Raw genomic sequence first — 17,243 nt, forward strand, 5'->3', positions numbered from 1 at the left:
CCAGGGATCAAACTCAAGTTGTCAGACTTGTGTGACAAGTTCCTTTACCAGCATCTTGATGGACTTGCTTTGTTTTTTGTTTTATTTTGTTGACAAATCCTTTGTCAAATTTCTTGTTTGCAAACATTTTCTCTCGGTGTATGACTTTAGTCTTTTGAAGGGAGGTTTTATTATTAAAGTACAACTATTTTTCTCTCTTTGAAATATGTCTTTGATATCATACCTAAGATATGGTCAATTGTTTTTGTTGTTGTTTTCTGTTGCTTTCTTCTGTTATAATTTTAGGTCTTTCTATTTACACCACAGTCTATTTTACGTACGTATTTTAATATGGTGCAAAGAATAAATCAATTTAGTGGGAACAGCGAGAATCAGATCTGAAGTGCACCCTTGAAGGAAAAGGCTAGACCTAAGGAAGCAGGAGAAATCTGAATGGCTTGTACACTGTACCAACAGAAGCAATGAACTGTCTTTCCAACTTGGATGAAGTTACCAGCGAATTTAGGAAGAGTCCAGACTTTTCCCTTAGTGGAACTGCTTGTAACCAATCTCTTTATAAGAATCTCTGCAACAACCGTTGAGAGGATTGAAGCACTCTTCCTTTCCTGTTATGCGCTCCCCCACCCCCGCCATAGCATTACTTTCTTTTTATAAATTATCCTTTGGTTAGCATACTAAGTAATGGGCTTCGTTATGACATTTTTCATCCCCATATGTCATCACATTCGTACTTAGTCATCTCTTGAGCACTCTTAAAAGGTCACTCAGGACCCAGGGTGACTAAGGCAGATTCCCTGGGGGCATTTCGGTATCAGATCCCAGGGACAAACCCCTAGTAGGAGTCACAACCTTCCTCCGTGGGAACTTAATAACTACACTCAGTAGGGCTAGCCAACCTGTCTCCTCACCAAGGTGACCTCTGGTTAAATTAAGGCAGATCCACAGAGCCGGGATTCAAAGTTGAGCAAACGCTGGGTCGGTTAAGGAAGTCCCTCTAGCTTTCCTGGCAAGCGTGCATCTGGAGGACGTTTGGGAGCTACCGTCATCGACCCGGACGCCCTTGGGGATGTTTGAGCCCTGTATCGCCGGGAGCGTGGGCACGCTGGGTCCTTTCCAGACACACAGCTGGACCCATTCCTGACCCTTGACCCCTGCTCTAGCGTCTGCAAGTCCGGGCGGGCCTTGGCGGGACGCGATCGCTCGCTGCTGGAACCGCAATCCTCCTGCCAGTCGTAAAGTGCTGTAAAGGGCTCTGCGCTTTACGGCGCCGTAAGTGAAACCCGGAAGATCGGTCCCTGGTGGGCACGTGGTTTTGGGTCTGCAATTACAGAAAGATTGTAGTGAGACTTTGAGGGGCATTAGCGAATCACCTACGAGTCTATAAACGGGTAATTGAAGCACACTTTATCTAGAACAGCCATTCCACTCTTTTGTAAGAGTATGCAGGATATGAATGTCAGACGCACGCGCGGTGCAACTTTGGTTTTTATCTTCATCCCTAGACTTTAGGTCCCTGGTGATAGCTGACGCTTTTTGTTGTTCACTTCGCTCCACAGTCTCCCCCTCCCTGGAGTTCGGAATGCTTTACTTGATCGGCTTGGGCCTGGGAGATGCCAAGGACATCACAGTCAAGGGCCTGGAAGTTGTGAGACGCTGCAGTCGCGTGTATCTGGAAGCCTACACCTCAGTCCTGACTGTAGGGAAGGAAGCCCTGGTACGTGATTAAAGTCCCCAGGCCTCTGGGGAAGACAACTAGCTAGCGATTCTCGTACACTAGACTGCACAGACTCTAAGCGTCTGCTTTTTAGACCCTTTAAAAACACACACCCTGTTCATTACGGTCTGGCTCATTCATACTCGGTGACTTGGGAAACGAAACGGTGGTTTGTCCTACTTTACAAGTCTAATTTTGTGCCTTTCTCCAGTAAGTAAAATTTTTAAGCAAAGGAAAGTTATTTTACACTCTTGGGGATAGTTATCAAATCCGTTATTTCATGAGCTAGCCAGAAATCCTTTCCGAGTTGAGTGCTAATGAGGTGCTGACACAGCTATAATGAGTTGCTTATACATTCAGCAAGCGATCTGAAAGCTTCCGCCTTTGAAGTATTTCCACAGGGAACAGCAATCTCATTTTTGTCTGCAACATATCCAAAGAGACCTTACTTACACTCTCCCAGGAAGGCTGTTATTTCCACATGTACATATAGAGTGACGAAGTAACCAGAAGATTTATTAGTGCATTCTGTACCTTAAGCAGGTTCTCATTGAGGGTAAATATGTAAATAATAAATATGAGCAGAAGGTTCAGTTTCTGGTTGGTTGTCAAACTCAAAGTGGACCATATATTGAGATAAAGGGCTGACGGGTTGTTATGGGAGGAGGGGAAGGGTTCTTTTAATTGTCAGTCTTCCATATAAAAGTGTGGGCCACAGAACTTCCAATCATATCTCTCAGATTCACAACTCAGAGAATTCTGAAGGTTTCAGAGTTATGTTAAAAATCTTGAATTCTAAACTAGGCTTGTTCTTAAATTGGCCACACATTAGAAAAGAAAAGATAGTGTCTAATGGCCAGTTTGACTAGCTGACCACACTTGTTGGTGTTTACACTTACTTCAAGATGATAGAAACATGTCGCTGATCGGTGATCAAAAACTGTAATGGGTTTAAAACCGTCTGAGAGAATAGATAGCAGATTGGCGGGTTAATCGAATAGAATGTTAGACAATAGGTTAGAGCAAAATTGGGATATAGCTTGTTCTGCCTCGTGACATGTCCTTGACCATTCCGTCACTTTTAATTTCTTACTATACAAATTGAGGTCAGATGTTTCTGTCTCCTAGGCTCTTAGAACAGTGCCCACCACAAAAGTTTTCAGACATTTTAGCTGTTCGCAGATATATTTCCAAATTTCTGAATGCTAGTTTCTTCATTTTTTCAAAGAAAAATAACCAGTTGGAAGATATATAGTGTTTACTAAGGTATATGTAAAAAGCATTTGTGAATTATAAGTGTTAATATTAATTTTCAAGGTCTCTCCCCAAACATAAATGTAATTATTAGGGGTCTGGGCTGACCTTAGCTGTAAGTAAATTATGTGTAATTTTTTAGGGTACCAGAATATCTGTTATTTCATAGTAAGAAGTGTTGATATTTTTAAGACATCTATTTTGCTGTTTTATTTTCCTGACAGTGCTTGAAATTCAACCCAGTGTCTCTCACATGCTTCAGCAAGTGCCCTACTACTGAGCTACAATACCCTACCCTTTATAGTTACTGCTTCCATTTTGTAGGCACACAGATGTTCCAAAACTCCTCCAGTATCACACAGACAGTAACAGAAGCAAAGTACAAACTAAAGTAGCTCTGAGTTGAGAATTGTCCTTCCAGACTTTCCTACTGTCTCTGTATTCTTAGCTGTAGATAATAACTACACAAAGTATAACTTTAGAAAGCACTGACAGAGAAGTTAGAACAAGCAAAATGGTCTGGCCTGGATCTTATCCTATCACAAAATTCTTCTAGAATTGCCTTCATGTCCTGCAGGTCCCTGGTTCCTGTTTTTCCCTGAGTAGTTTGCCACAGGAATCCATCTGTACATCTGCCTTAAGTCAGTCGTTTATAAGTTCATGCCTTATATTCCCAGTAAGATTAGAGAACCCCCCTTGCTCTCTTTGTTCTTCGCTCCTCCTGCCCCCTTCCCTGTCCCTTCTCTCTTCCCCCCACCTTCCCTCCACGTGACCATGGCCGGCCTCCTCTCCTCTCCTCTCCTCTTCTTCTCTCATTAAACCTCTCCACGTGGAACCAAAAAAAAAAAAAAAAAAAAGATTAGAGAGCCTCTTTCTCTTCAGTCACATTCTTTTGTTTTTCATCTCCACATTTTCTTGTTAAAACAAACTGATTATTTTTTTCAAAATGGTTGATGTATATCTATATGAAGTCTGGTTTCAGCTATAGATAATTATATTACAGGGAAAAGATAGATAATTCTATTTTCTATAATGAGCATATGCTTTCTTTTTATTAACAATAAGCCAGTCAAGATTTTATAAAAGGCACATACAGATGTTGCTAAAGAAATTCCAAATATGTCTGTTCTTACATTAATCACTGTTGTTGTAGTGATTAATATGTAGTATAGTTAATATAGTCTCCAAAAGAAATGTAGAGACAGCAAATCTGGGAAAGACTGTCGCTTTGGTATGTGCAGCTTCGGCGTCCTTAGGTAATTTCTGTTGGTACTTTAAATCTTCCATGCTTCTTGGTTGATGCATCTGTGCTTTATATAAAGATGCGGAAGCAGCACAGTCTACAAGTGGTTCATGGTCTGTCTGCGTTACACCTAAGAAAACTTAACGAAAGACTTAAGTAATTTATAAAAGTAGTGGGAGGAAGAAACTAATACGTCTGTAAATAACTGAAGAGGTTTTATCTAAACCAGTGCCCTGGGAATGCACAATCTAAACCAGTCCCTGAGCTCACATCATAAAAGGACAGAGCCAACTCCTTCCAGTTGCCCTCTGACCTCCATATATGGGAGACTGGGTTACTATTAGCATTACATTGGTGGCATGTGGCTTCTTGGTCGTTCTCAAGGTACGTTAATTCAGCAAAGACCATTGTACCACGGTGTCCAGAGATCATGTGTTTTCTCTGAGATAGATGGTTGTAGTCATCCTGTGACTGTAAGTTTTCTGGTTTCTAAGGGCGAAGTTAAACATGTAAAGATTAGTGATTAAGAAAAAGGCATGCAGCAAAAGTGAAAATAAACCATGCATTTTTATTTTAATCAACTAAACAGTGTTATTATGAGCTTATGAAACAGTTCTATAGGGTGAGGTTGTTTTTCCGTCTGAGTAACAGATTCTATGTTGGTGTTAGGAAGTAATTCCCACATTTGGAGTTGGAGCGTTTATCTTCGGATACTTGTTTGTCATGTATTTCCTTGTTTGATCAATCTTGGATACTGCTGCTCTTCAACTGTAGCATGTCTGCAACTTTTAATTACTCAGATTTCTCATTGTGAAGGGATAATTTTATGTATTTATTTATTCATCCTCTTCGATGTTTGAATTGCATGGGAACTTAGTTATAAGATTCAGTTACATGATCTTGCATAATATCATTAGTCAGTATCATACCAGTTCACTGGCTCACTCTCCTGGATTTGTTCTCTAGAATTAAACTTCAAGAAATTAATTGACAATCAGCTTGAATGGGAACTTTCTTTGTATTTAAATTCATTTCTTTTCCTGTTATTATATAAGACTGTCACTTCTTTGTGAACAGCTACATAGTAACTTTCTGTCATTTATTATTGACATTGTCTTTTAGCCAGCACACCAAAAATGTTCCTGTAGAAATTGGTAGAAACATCTGCACTACCGTGTATCATTATTGCTAATGTATTCCATATTTTCATGTTTCTGGAATAGAGCTCATGAATCCATATTCTCTGTTCATCCTTTGGTGATCTGCCTAGTCGATTAGACACACATTTTGAGGCCTCAGATGTTAAGAGGTCTGCTTTCTCTAGGGATATGATGATAGCTCCAAAGACAGAGTTTAATTGCATCATAACATGGAGTACTGGCTCACTGATGAGTTGTATTGAATGATCTGTGTTTGGATGATTGCCAGGATTTGCACCTAGTTCTAGACAAAGATTGTTCAGTAGTATATGTGTGTGTTAAAACCTCTCCTGCTGCCTATCATTTTGATATTTAGATATCCTACTTATGTCTGTAGGAAGAATTTTATGGAAGAAAATTGATTCTTGCTGACAGAGAAGAAGTAGAACAAGAAGCAGATAATATTTTTAAGGATGCAGATGTCAGTGATGTTGCATTCCTCGTGGTTGGTGATCCATTCGGGTAAGTGTAAATAGACGGTGTGAGTTTCTTATTTGCCAGCCATGATTATTCTGTTTAAACATTTCCTTGCTAGGGCCTGATAAGTTTACTTGAGTTTTACCTAAGATTTTGTATTTAAATTTTCAATGAAGACCATCTACTTGATAAAGATGTCAAGTAAGTATGTCCTAGCAAGTGTCAGCTCTAACATTTGTTTCTTTCATGCTTCGTTTTCATACAAGGTTATAAAGGCGTCAGGTACCTTTAACTAGTGTGTTTTATTAAGTAAGGCTCTGTGCTATCAAAAGTCAGGTCTGCCATTTGCTTTGATAATTGCAACCATCTTTGGCTTCCTTTGTTCTAGACTTCCCCCGCCCCTTCTTTTTTAATAATCTAATATTTGGCAATAATACTGTCAGTTACTTGCCTTGGATTTATCATTTATCAAACCTCTGATTTCAATGTCCCTTCTCCATTGGGAGCACTGCTCCTCCTCATTACCAGGAAGATGGGTTTCTACTTGCCTAGTCAAGCATCATCAATCTCCAGTGTCAAGCCAAACACAAGAGTTCTTTGTCTACAGCTGGTGACCCAAGATTTATGTCACAGATTTGGGGAACATAAGGACAATTAAATCACTCTGGGCCCACCATCAAGGATATTTCTCAAAACAATGGAGTTACATGTGTATGGGTCTGTCATAAAGAAAATAATTTATGTCAGTATGCAGGGCCATAGAGTCTGTATGATTATTATATTTAATTGCAAATTATATTGGTGAGTCACTATAAAAATATTTAAATTATTTTAGCCCCTGTCTAACATTGTTTTCTGTAAAATTAAGGGTTTCTCAAATTTCATGGTACCTTTTTCTTTTAAGCAATAGGATAATAAAATGAAAAAGAAAATAAAATCATAGCCAGCAAATGTCTTCTTTTATATAGAATTTTTCTCAGTAATACACTGACTCCGTCTGTCTAAAATCGGTGTCTTCTCTAGAGAACCTCCGGCCCAGACTCTCTAACCTGGTAGCACTGCAGTTCTTACAGCCACCTGGGGAGCTGGCTCAGGCACTGCTATATCCATGGTACAGTAAAATTGCTGCTCAAAGTGAGGCTTCTGGACTGGTTCGGCTCACAGACTTGCCAGTCCAGATGAAATAGTTGAGAAGTTGAGAGCAAGCATTAGAAACGAGTCTAGCCAATTAAAAAGTAAAATTTGTTCTCTATTGATGTAAAGAAATGTAGTTTCTACTTTATATTGTCTCATCTCACATTTTATTTTTAAGTTGTTTTTTTTTTGTATTTTAGAAAATTTATGAGTATATGAGCAAATAAAAAAGTTTTCACAATATTCTGAGGAACACTATCATTGGCTTTTTGTCTATTTATTCATTTACTTATTATTGGCCAGATTTTTCATATTCTTTCATTTCTTCTTACTTTTAATACCATTATTTTAACCAGGAATATATTCTGTCCCTTTTGCTTGGTCTGCATATAGACATACAGACTTTTAACTCATTTCCCATGTTATGGTCAAATTTGTATGTGTAAAACCATAATAATTTGAAAACCTCAGCTGAGAACTATACAAGTTCCATTATTAGCTTAATATTTAAAATTTCCCAACCTGCTCTTAAGTCTGTGCCCTGCCATTCTTATACTGAGACCACACTCATGCCAGCCAACTTATGACATCATACTCTTTCACTCTTCACGCCTTAGATCGGCTCCTCTGTTCATGTATGTCTGTCAGAGGCCTCCACATCTGTAGCTCACAGCTCTCCATGCTGTTGTCCTTTGTCACTCCAACCTGACGTTATAGCTCCACTTGGCAGATGGAGAGTATTGTGGATGTAACTGTGACTGAAGTCCCCCAGAGAGCAGCGAGAAGAAAGATTTATTATAGTTCATGGTTTCAGGGGTTTCAAACTGGGCTTGCCTAGGCCCATGCTCTTGGACATAATATCATGACAGAGGTAGCAGATGATAGAGGAGCTTCTTCCTGCCATGCCAGACAAGAAGCTGAGAGAGGAGATAGACACAAAAAGGGGCCAGAGACAAGATGCCACCAAGGACCTGCCCCCAGCAATCTGCCTTCAGGTAGGTCCTACCTTCTGAAGTATTCAGAACCTCTCAGACAGCTGGGGAACAAGCCACAGTCTGTGGTTCTTTTCAGGGGACACTTTAGACTTAGACCTCACTCTGCCAGCTTCCACATGGTTCCTCACAATATTTCACAATAACCACGCACCTCTACTATTCCTGTGGATTTGTATATAGTCCTTCATGTCTCTAGCTCTCTCATTTATTCTTAATACTTGGCATGCAGTTGCTACTAATTAATATTAATTGAAGAACTTGGGGATAGCTTACCTAAAGCCAATAAAGAAAGACAAACATACTCTGACCCAGATCCTTTTCATTCTCCTCTTGGGATGTGAAATCCTGCTTCACTGTGCTGGCAAGACACAACCCATGGTTGAGTGGGACGGGTCAACGGTAATCACAGAAAAAGAAAAAAATTAAATTTGGGGAAGTCTGTACATGGTGGGGAGAGACTTACCTACCTAGAGGCATATGGAAAAGCCCTTCTTTGAAGGTTATACTTAAGCAAATGACTGAAGTGGGGTTAGAGGCCTATCATTCCAGGCAGAGCAGACCAAGAGACTGGCTAAGGTGCTGAAGGCCACAGCAGCGAGAGCATGATGGGGTGGAGGGTATAAGAAGGTGCTACAGAGGCAAACAAGAGCCGTCGTCTTACGGCTTTGGAGGGATAGGGAATCTTGATTGAAATACAAACCTTTGGAGGATTTTAAAGCAAGATATATAATTTTACTAAAAATTCTTGACTTGCTTAATGTAAGTAGCTTTTTAAGGAGGCAGGGGTATTTCTAATAAAGGAAGAAAAGAACATTATAGAACATATTTATAAGAAAGACTATATGGATTTAAAGATATGTAAAAAGAAGGAAGGAATTCTGACTTAAGGACTGGTTTTAGAAGCAGGAAAGCAGATCATTGCCATGAAGCCTTTGCTGTATGGGTAGTGTTTAAAGACAAGAGAAGCCAAGCCTAGAACAGAAAAACAAAACAAAACAAAAAAACCAACAACCTCTAGAAAAGGTGGGCATTCCGTGTTCTGTGGCCAGAGCAGAGGGGAAAACCAGAGGATGTCAGTACAGAAGCTGGAAAAGATGTGAGTGTGTTAGTAGAAGAATGTACGTTGAGTGGGTGTTGAATTGGATCTGGATAAAGTTCTGAAGAGAGGACTACAGGGTGAGCGGTGGGAAGGAAGGCAGAGAATGCTGTTCAAGAAACACTGATAGGCTCCCTGATAATCGCAGTGACATGCTTCACTTTGAGTCTCTACTTTCCCGGGATAGCTTTGTCACTGCAGTGCTAGACCGTAAGTTGTACAGTGGGGCGTTTCTCAGCTGTGTTTGCAGTATTGCCCTCTTTGAGGATTGGCCCAGCTATCTGGGTTTTGTCTGTGCTCTTTTGGTTTGGATTGAGATAACCTCCTGCAACCCAGGCTACCATTTAGTCTCCTAAACCAGCCCTCCACCTCCCAGGTGATGCCCAGATGCAAATTCTAGATTCTTTGGGACTATTTTACTCTGTTTTGTTCCTTTGAAACTCTTTTAATCGATTTGCCCCATCTCAGTGACTGATCATCTAGAACCTTGTGTTAGATTCAAGTTTAAGTAAAGTTTCCTATATTGTAGCTATTTTCTGGTTCCTGCTGGGTTTCCTGCTGGGATGTAGTTGGAAATGGGATGTTAAGAAAGATGTCATTAAATCCAATTAATTAATTAAATTTGTTTGTTTGTGAGTTCTATTTTTGTTTTTAAAATGAGGTCTCAGTATGCTGCCCAGGCTCGCCTCGCTCAAGTGATCCTTCTGCCTCAGCTTTCTAAGTAACTAACTGGGACTGAAGGCACATAACTACACTAAAATTTTGTCTCATTAGTCAGGCCAAGATGAACAAGTTCTCTGACTTGACGAAAGCAGGGAAAAATGAAATGCAACAAGACACTAACATTTTTATTACAATATATATGGCAAAATATTTCATTTAAGTTTAAGTATCTTCCTGTTTTCTTGAGTGGAATGTGAAAAGATGATTTGTAAGATGGCTTAGATGGGAAATGTTTACTGTGTCAGCCTGGGACCCACACAGACTGGAAGGGGAGAACTGACTCCTAGAGCTGTCCTTGACGTCCACGTGTGTTCCATGTATTACACACACACACACACACACACACACACACACACACACACACACACAAAATACCATGCACACAAAATGTAATAATAAAAATTTAAAACTATGAAAAGAAATTAAGATGCACAGTCTTAAATTCTGTTAACTTTTTGAACTGTGGTAAAATATACCTAGCATTCACCTGAATATACCCAGATGGCCGGATTTACGAACATTCACAGGATCGTACCCCATTATCACTATCCATCACTGTCTCCAATGGCCTAACATCCTTTTAGGAGATAATTAAAAGCAAAACTCCCCACCCCCCTCTTTTCAGGTTATTGAAAGGGAAGTAGAATTTAACCACAGGGCGATTCTGCTGATTCTAATGGTATGATATCAATACGCGGCTTAGACATGTGGATACACCAAGAGTATCAGGCAATCTGTCCCTTACTGTCCTTAGGAATTATCATTGAAGATCTTTCTAATGATGGCTCTGTCCCATTATTCATTTTATATTTTAACATACACTATCACTATAAATACATATACTGAATTTGTAATTTTTATTTTCATGCTGTGTATCTTTTCCCTAATGGAACATGTATATAGATGCTCCTTTATTTACCACTCTTCTCTGTGTCCTAACATAAGCCATTTGATGATTCCCGTTCCATGGAATTCATATGACCAGCATTTGGCACCCAGTAACTGTCCAGCGCATGGGATCAATGTCTGTTCTGTCCTGCAACAAATAAAGCTGTTGGTTTCTCCAAAAAGCTTGTTATACAAATGCGTCCTGACTTCAGTTTCTTTTCTACGTTTTTACATTTTGCATTATCACTTTGTGGTAGATTGTCTCAAATAGGTTTTAAAAGAAAAATAAAGATCTATGGATACATTTTCTAGCATGTAAAGCAACTCAAATGAGTTTTTAACTTATAATGTTTCTGAGAGCTCTTGCTTGTCTCATCCACATTGAAACAGTAAATTTCCAGATTGCCAGACCCCCCCTTGCAAACCCCCCAGCTCCCCACCCCCAGCTCCCCTCCTCCATCATGGCAGCACTGCTGATGCCTTCGTGTACTTGGTATTTCCATCAGTGACATCATTTTGCATCTTTTCTTTTGAAATTGTCTTTAAAAGAATTCCAGATAACAAGTGTGCTGTAAAGGCAAACTTTCCTTATTAGTTCTAGTTATGTAACCAAGTCTCTATTTTTGGAAAACAGTAAACCTATCCTTGTTTGTGTTGTTTAGTGATTATTTCGAACGAGTTTGTGATGATGATAAATTTTAAACCAGTTTTTCTTTCATCTATTTAAGTAACTCACCCATAAAGCAATTTAAATTAAAAAATAAAACCCTCATTAAATAACTAATTTACTTTTCCTTATACTTAAATTAGGTCGTAAGATTCTGTTCAAGGTACTATTAAAAACATTCTTTACATCTGATGTTCTTGTTATTTTTTTAAACACTTACTATAAGTGAAATTGCTGATAATTTTTATACTGGCTTTATTTTATGTGTGTGATTAAAAACAGGCTTCCCTAGTGGGCATGTTTTAATCTGTAGCTGGCTGCCTCATGGGGTGTAAGCCCTTGATCTTCCTACTTGGTATGCATTGACCAGTTGACAGATTCTGCTTATTTCTAAGTAGTTTCTCAAACATGCTAATGTTGCTTTCCCCAGTAGGGCTTAGCATTTTTATCAAGATAAAAAAACCTTTAGTAATGCCATTCTAAATTGATGTGAGATTACATGTCACAGTATTCAATTTATATGTACATATACTCCCTCCCCCATCTCCTCCCCAGCCTCCTTAGGTCTAATCACACATTTCACAAAGGAAAGTTAACAGTCAGAAAACACACACACACACACACACACACACACACACACACACACACACACACACACACATTATATATATACAGTAACCAGATTGAAAAGAGCTACAAACAGAAAGAGTACACACAGTTATAAACTCCAAATGGAATTCTATCAGGCAGAATTTAATACATTGAAGGACCAACAGGCTGTGAACATGTCCTGTGTTTTACCTTTAGTTTTAAGATAGGAAATCAAATCCTAATGGGGCAGAAGAACTGTAAAGAACTGTTCAGCTGTCCCACGTATAGAACTGTAAAGGAGAAAACTCAGTCATTTAAAGTGTTCCACTTACATGTGGAAGCCGAACATTAATGGATAGGAATAGACATTAGAATAATTGTTCCCAGGGCCTGGGCAGATTCCTGGGTAGGGGCTGGAATGCGGATGGTCACTGGGCACAGGACGAAGCTGAGACCGGAGCAATTCTAATAACTTAAAAGGTGGTGGAAACTATGGTTGGTGACAATTGGGTATTTTGAAATAAGTAGTAGAGAAGAGTCTGAGTATTCTGAACACAAGAAAATAATAAATGAGGTAATAGTCACTTTGATCATTACTCATGTACATAATGGCAATTGGATTCATTACTAATGGTCAGTTAGAATTTCTTAACACCAATCCAAAGAAGTTCTGAGACAGGAATCACATTGCTGAGTTTATACTCTCTAGGCATCTTTAGCAGATACCGGGACACATCCCTTTCTGTCGGTGCTGTAGTTGGACTTGCATCCTGTGAGGGATGTGGAGAGACGTACACTGCATCCCTAAAAGCCCAAATAAAGGACCACTGCAGGTGCCCAGTGGAATCCGAGGAAGAACAGTTGTCTCTTTGACTTGAATTCATGAGCCAGGACAGAAACTCTTCTGTTAAGTTAATGCCATTCACTTAACTCAACCTGTTTTCTCACCACAGGGCTACAACACACAGTGATCTTATTCTGAGAGCAACGAAGTTGGGCATCCCTTATCAAGTTATTCACAATGCCTCCATAATGAACGCTGTAGGCTGCTGTGGTTTACAGGTAATGCCCCAAGGGAAGTGTTAGGTGGAACACAGCAAAAATTATTCTGTTTTCCTGTTAGCTCTGCTGATTTTATTGTTCTTTCATAAATTGTAAAACTTAAAATTTTGAGAATGTACTCTTAAACATATGCTGGATTTTTTTTCTATCTTTATTAACTTGAGTATTTCTTATTTACATTTTGATTGTTATTCCCCTTCCTGGTTTCCAGGCCAACATCCCCCTAACCCCTCCCTTCCCCTCCTTTATGGGTGTTCCCCTCCCCATCCTCCCCCCATTACCGCCCTCCCCACAACAATCACGTTCACTGGGGATTCAGTCTTGGGAGGACCAAGGGCTTCCCCTTTCACTGGTGCTCTTACTAGGCTATTCATTGCTACCTATGAGGTTGGAGCCCAGGGTCAGTCCATGTCTTTGGGTAGTGGCTTAGTCCCTGGAAGCTCTATATGCTGGATTTTTAAATATTGTTTTCCGATAATTTATTATCTTTCCTTGCAGCTCTCCATTAACCCTTTCTTTCAACAAGCCATTTAATTTGGCTATAGAATTATTTTAACTTTATGTCAATCTTGTATGTACATAAAAAGGAAAGATTAAACACATTGCATTAAGTATTCCTAAACGCTTTTTACAGTCTGTCAGTGACCTCATCAGTACAGTTGAACCTGAGTTCCCCACACAGTATCCCTTTCTCCTTCACTGAGAGCAGATGATGCAGTGCTTCTTACATGAGTACAGAGCGGTAAGCTGGTGAGGAAGGCCTTAGCCATGTCACAAGTGCTCGAGTGCAGAGTTAGTTACTTTGAACTCTTAACAGTTGTGGCTCAGAGAGCTTGAAAGACTGCTCTATTGATGTTGCCAGGATTTACCCCTAAGCTATTGGTAGCCACTTTTCCAGTGTGGTCTCTGTTCCGCTACTCAGATCTGCATGATCCACGGCAGCTGTGGTCCCGCATGAGCAACAGTGTCTTGTTAAGAAACTGTCTATGAGGGCATACTCCAAATCTCTTAATAGGGAAAAAGCGCATCTTAGAATCTATGAAGTAACACCTTCCCTGATATAGCTTGCTGAAATCTGTCACCTGTGGAGAGATATTTTTTAAAGGACACATTTGCTGCCATGAGATAGTTCAGTGAATATGCCTCTAAGCTTAACAGCCCGAGTTCAAACTCTGGGACCCGCCCACATGGTGGAAGGAGAGCTGACTCTCACGTGGTCCTCTGATCCCCATGCGCATGGTGCGCCATGCCCCTCTGACACTCAACACTCTGATCCCCATGCGCATGTGCGGTATGCCCCTCTGAAACTCAACAAATGTCTAAGAAGAATGTTAAACCAGCTGTTTGTATTTCGGGCGAATATCTTAGTTTTACTGACTAATACACACCATCTATCTTAAAATCGTTTGATTGTGAAGAATCACGTAAAACATTTACACAAGTCTTTTTGGTACTTAAGCCATTGGCCTTAGTTATTTATTACATGCGCATTGGTGTAGAAATGTGGATCCCTTTTGTCTATAATACACACTAAACTCTTGCCAGTTCATCTTTATAGTTGAAAGCATTTCTGATTTGGAGCAGGATGGAACTCTAAAATGTTAACGCTACAAAGAACGCGCGGGGTAGAGAAAATGGACTCCTAAAAATGTTTCTGAGTTGGTAACAGAGATGGGAAAAAAAGACAAAACACAAACTAAAAAGAAAAAAAAAAAAACCCTTCCCTTTGGGCAGTAATACCTTAAAAGATTTAATGGTTACTAAAAGAAAAAACAAGAAAATAAATTAACGTGTGATTTAAAGAAAGATGTAGAAACATCAAACTAATAGAGGATACGCTTTTCATGTTTCAGATTTTAATTTTAGGCTGTGTGAAGGAAGTAGCCCATTATCATGTCTCCCCAGGAGAATTGTTTTTGTTTTATTTTCTTAAACATTAAAACCAAGTACCTCCCACATGTATCTGTTGTGCAAAACTAAATTAGCTGGCCCTGTCTTTACAGTTTTTTGAATTGGTCCAAGAGGTAATTGTTCTATGTCTAAAATGGAAGAGGTCTATTTGGGAAGGAATTTGCTATGAGATTTGACCATTTCTGTGTAAGCCCCTGAGATTGTGTTTGTGTTTAATATATTGTTTTAAAGTATTTAGCTTTCATGATTGAATATGGACTTTCTCTAGACAGCTGTAACCATGTCCCCATCTTCATGTCCTATTATCTAACTGTCTATGAAATGACAGTGTCCTTCATAACTGTATATGAAAAGGCAGTGCCTTGCTTGTCTGTTCCATAGGAAGCTTCTGTGGAGACAGACCTCTGTGCCACCCAAAATAGTCACATTCCAGGGGAAGAGGGAGTGGGTTTTTTTTTTCACAGTTCTAACTAAAAGGCATTTTAAGAAATGACAAGTCTTTTTCACGAGCACTAATTACTAATTCAAGACCCCTGAAGAGCAGATCTGCAGATGCTCAAGTTCCCTCTTTAAAATGCTGTAATGCTTGCATACATACAACCTGCACAGGCTCTCATACACTTTAGTCATTGCCAGACTGCAGTGCAGTGCTATGGAAAAGCACAGTTTCACATTGTCTAGGGCTGGATAAGAAAGTAGAACATATTAATTACAGAAACAGTTTCCCCATCCCCAGATATTTTGCTCCATAGTTAGTCAAATTCGTTGAATTAGAAGCATAGACATGGAGGGTCAGCTATGAATGTATGGCACACTTAGTAAATAAATGCATCTATCATGTGTAATGAAAGATTTTCAGTTGAATTCCTTTCCTTTTTTGGACTTTTGTCTTTACTATTTGGAATAGTAGTCTGAACAACTGATTCTCAGAGATAGTGTTCATGTGTGTATGTGTTTCTGGGGTGTGTGTGTGTGTGTGTGTGTGTGTGTGTGTGTGTGTGTGTGTGTGTAGGGGTGCATGTGAGTACCACATAAGCCATAAGAAGGTATTGAATCCCCTGGAACTCTAGTATAGGCACTTATAAGCTGTCCAACCTGGCTGCTGGAAACTGAACTCAAGCCCCCCAGAAGAGCAGTACACACTCTGCAGCGCCATCTCAAACTCCAAGAGAATTTACTTTTTCTCAAGTACTCAGGTGCTACTGCCTCTGTAGGTCATGCCTTGAGAACCACCAACACAAGCCGGTAAAGATCTTAGAAAGTGTCCGTTGTGACTGAAAGAGCAGAAGTCGATTACCAGCAGTGCGCCTCCCAGATGGACAGTGTTAGCAGGCTCTTCCTTACGTTCTCTTGCTTAAGGCTGGAAAGGGAAGTAGGTTTCACTCTTGGGAGGTGTCCTGCCATCTCTGCATGCTTTGTTACCATTTCAAAAATATCATCAAGTTGTCAAAACAAAAGCCTGCTTGGAGTGCTGTGGAAGACCTAGCAAACATGCCTCCCATCAGCTCCGCCTCAGAGCAGAGCAGCTACAGTTTCTAAACCAAGAGCGGGCACGACCTTTACGCTGTCAGTTGTCGCCCTTCTGAAGCTGGTCTGTTTCGTTCTTTTCTGAAGGAGCTTGCAAGTGTTCAGAATTAGAGTAGACCACGGAGTAGTCTCCTTATCTTGGCAGCTTATTGGACAGTGGGAGATTCTTGTTGATCTGTGTTACTGATGGCAATGTATAGCTACAGAACTTACACACACACACACACACACACACACACACACACACACACACACACACGTATATACAATCACAAACCCACGGATGAACATTCTATTATAGATGGGTCATAGGATTCTATACTGTAACTATCATCCTTAGTCAAAGTTTGTTTTAGAAGCTTACAGATTAGACATTCCTTCAGTAAATACTGTATATCTACTCACTGCTTGCTTGTAATGTAGTAATAACTACATTATCCTTGCAAGGATGTAGTAATAACCTTGTCTTCGAGGAGCTTGCGGATGATTGCCTGATTTTCTCATTCTTGTGAAACACTTGCACTTTCTCTGGCTGTTGCTTAAGGGACACTGAGTATTGCCAAGTGTTCTTTTGTTTATATAGTGCATGTCTACTCTAGAGAGATGTATATTACTTTCAAAAATTCATGGCCTCTTTTCTGTTTTCATTCCATGACACTAATACTCGGTGATGCTGATGTAGTATTCCTACGGTTAGACTTCAAAGCATTGGGAAGCTTCATCGTGGTCTAGGACCTAGTGTAGTAATGGTGAAAATGCAGCTCAGCAAAGGACACTGAACTAGGTCATGAGGAGAGCAGAGCTCCACGTGGCCAAGCTCTG

At 39.9% G+C, this 17,243-nt stretch overlaps 1 protein-coding gene across 3 annotated transcripts in view; it reads left to right on the forward strand.

Annotated features, from left to right (window-relative positions):
* The first annotated feature begins 969 nt into the window (after positions 1-969).
* Positions 970-17,243, forward strand: part of Dph5 (diphthamide biosynthesis 5) — a 51,035-nt gene continuing 34,761 nt past the window's right edge. Inside the window, exons 1-4 of one of the 3 annotated variants that reach the window (NM_001017449.1) lie at positions 970-1,269; positions 1,557-1,714; positions 5,748-5,872; positions 12,875-12,983. In NM_001017449.1, coding sequence (NP_001017449.1) covers positions 1,580-1,714; positions 5,748-5,872; positions 12,875-12,983 — 369 coding nt within the window. In that variant the 5' untranslated portion in view covers positions 970-1,269; positions 1,557-1,579. Of the gene's footprint in view, positions 1,389-1,556; positions 1,715-5,747; positions 5,873-12,874; positions 12,984-17,243 lie in introns of all 3 variants that reach the window. The other 2 variants (XM_006233214.3, XM_039102083.2) reach the window with 2 other exon arrangements.

Source organism: Rattus norvegicus, chromosome 2 (assembly GCF_036323735.1).
Source record: "Rattus norvegicus strain BN/NHsdMcwi chromosome 2, GRCr8, whole genome shotgun sequence".
Lineage (NCBI taxonomy): Eukaryota > Metazoa > Chordata > Mammalia > Rodentia > Muridae > Rattus > Rattus norvegicus.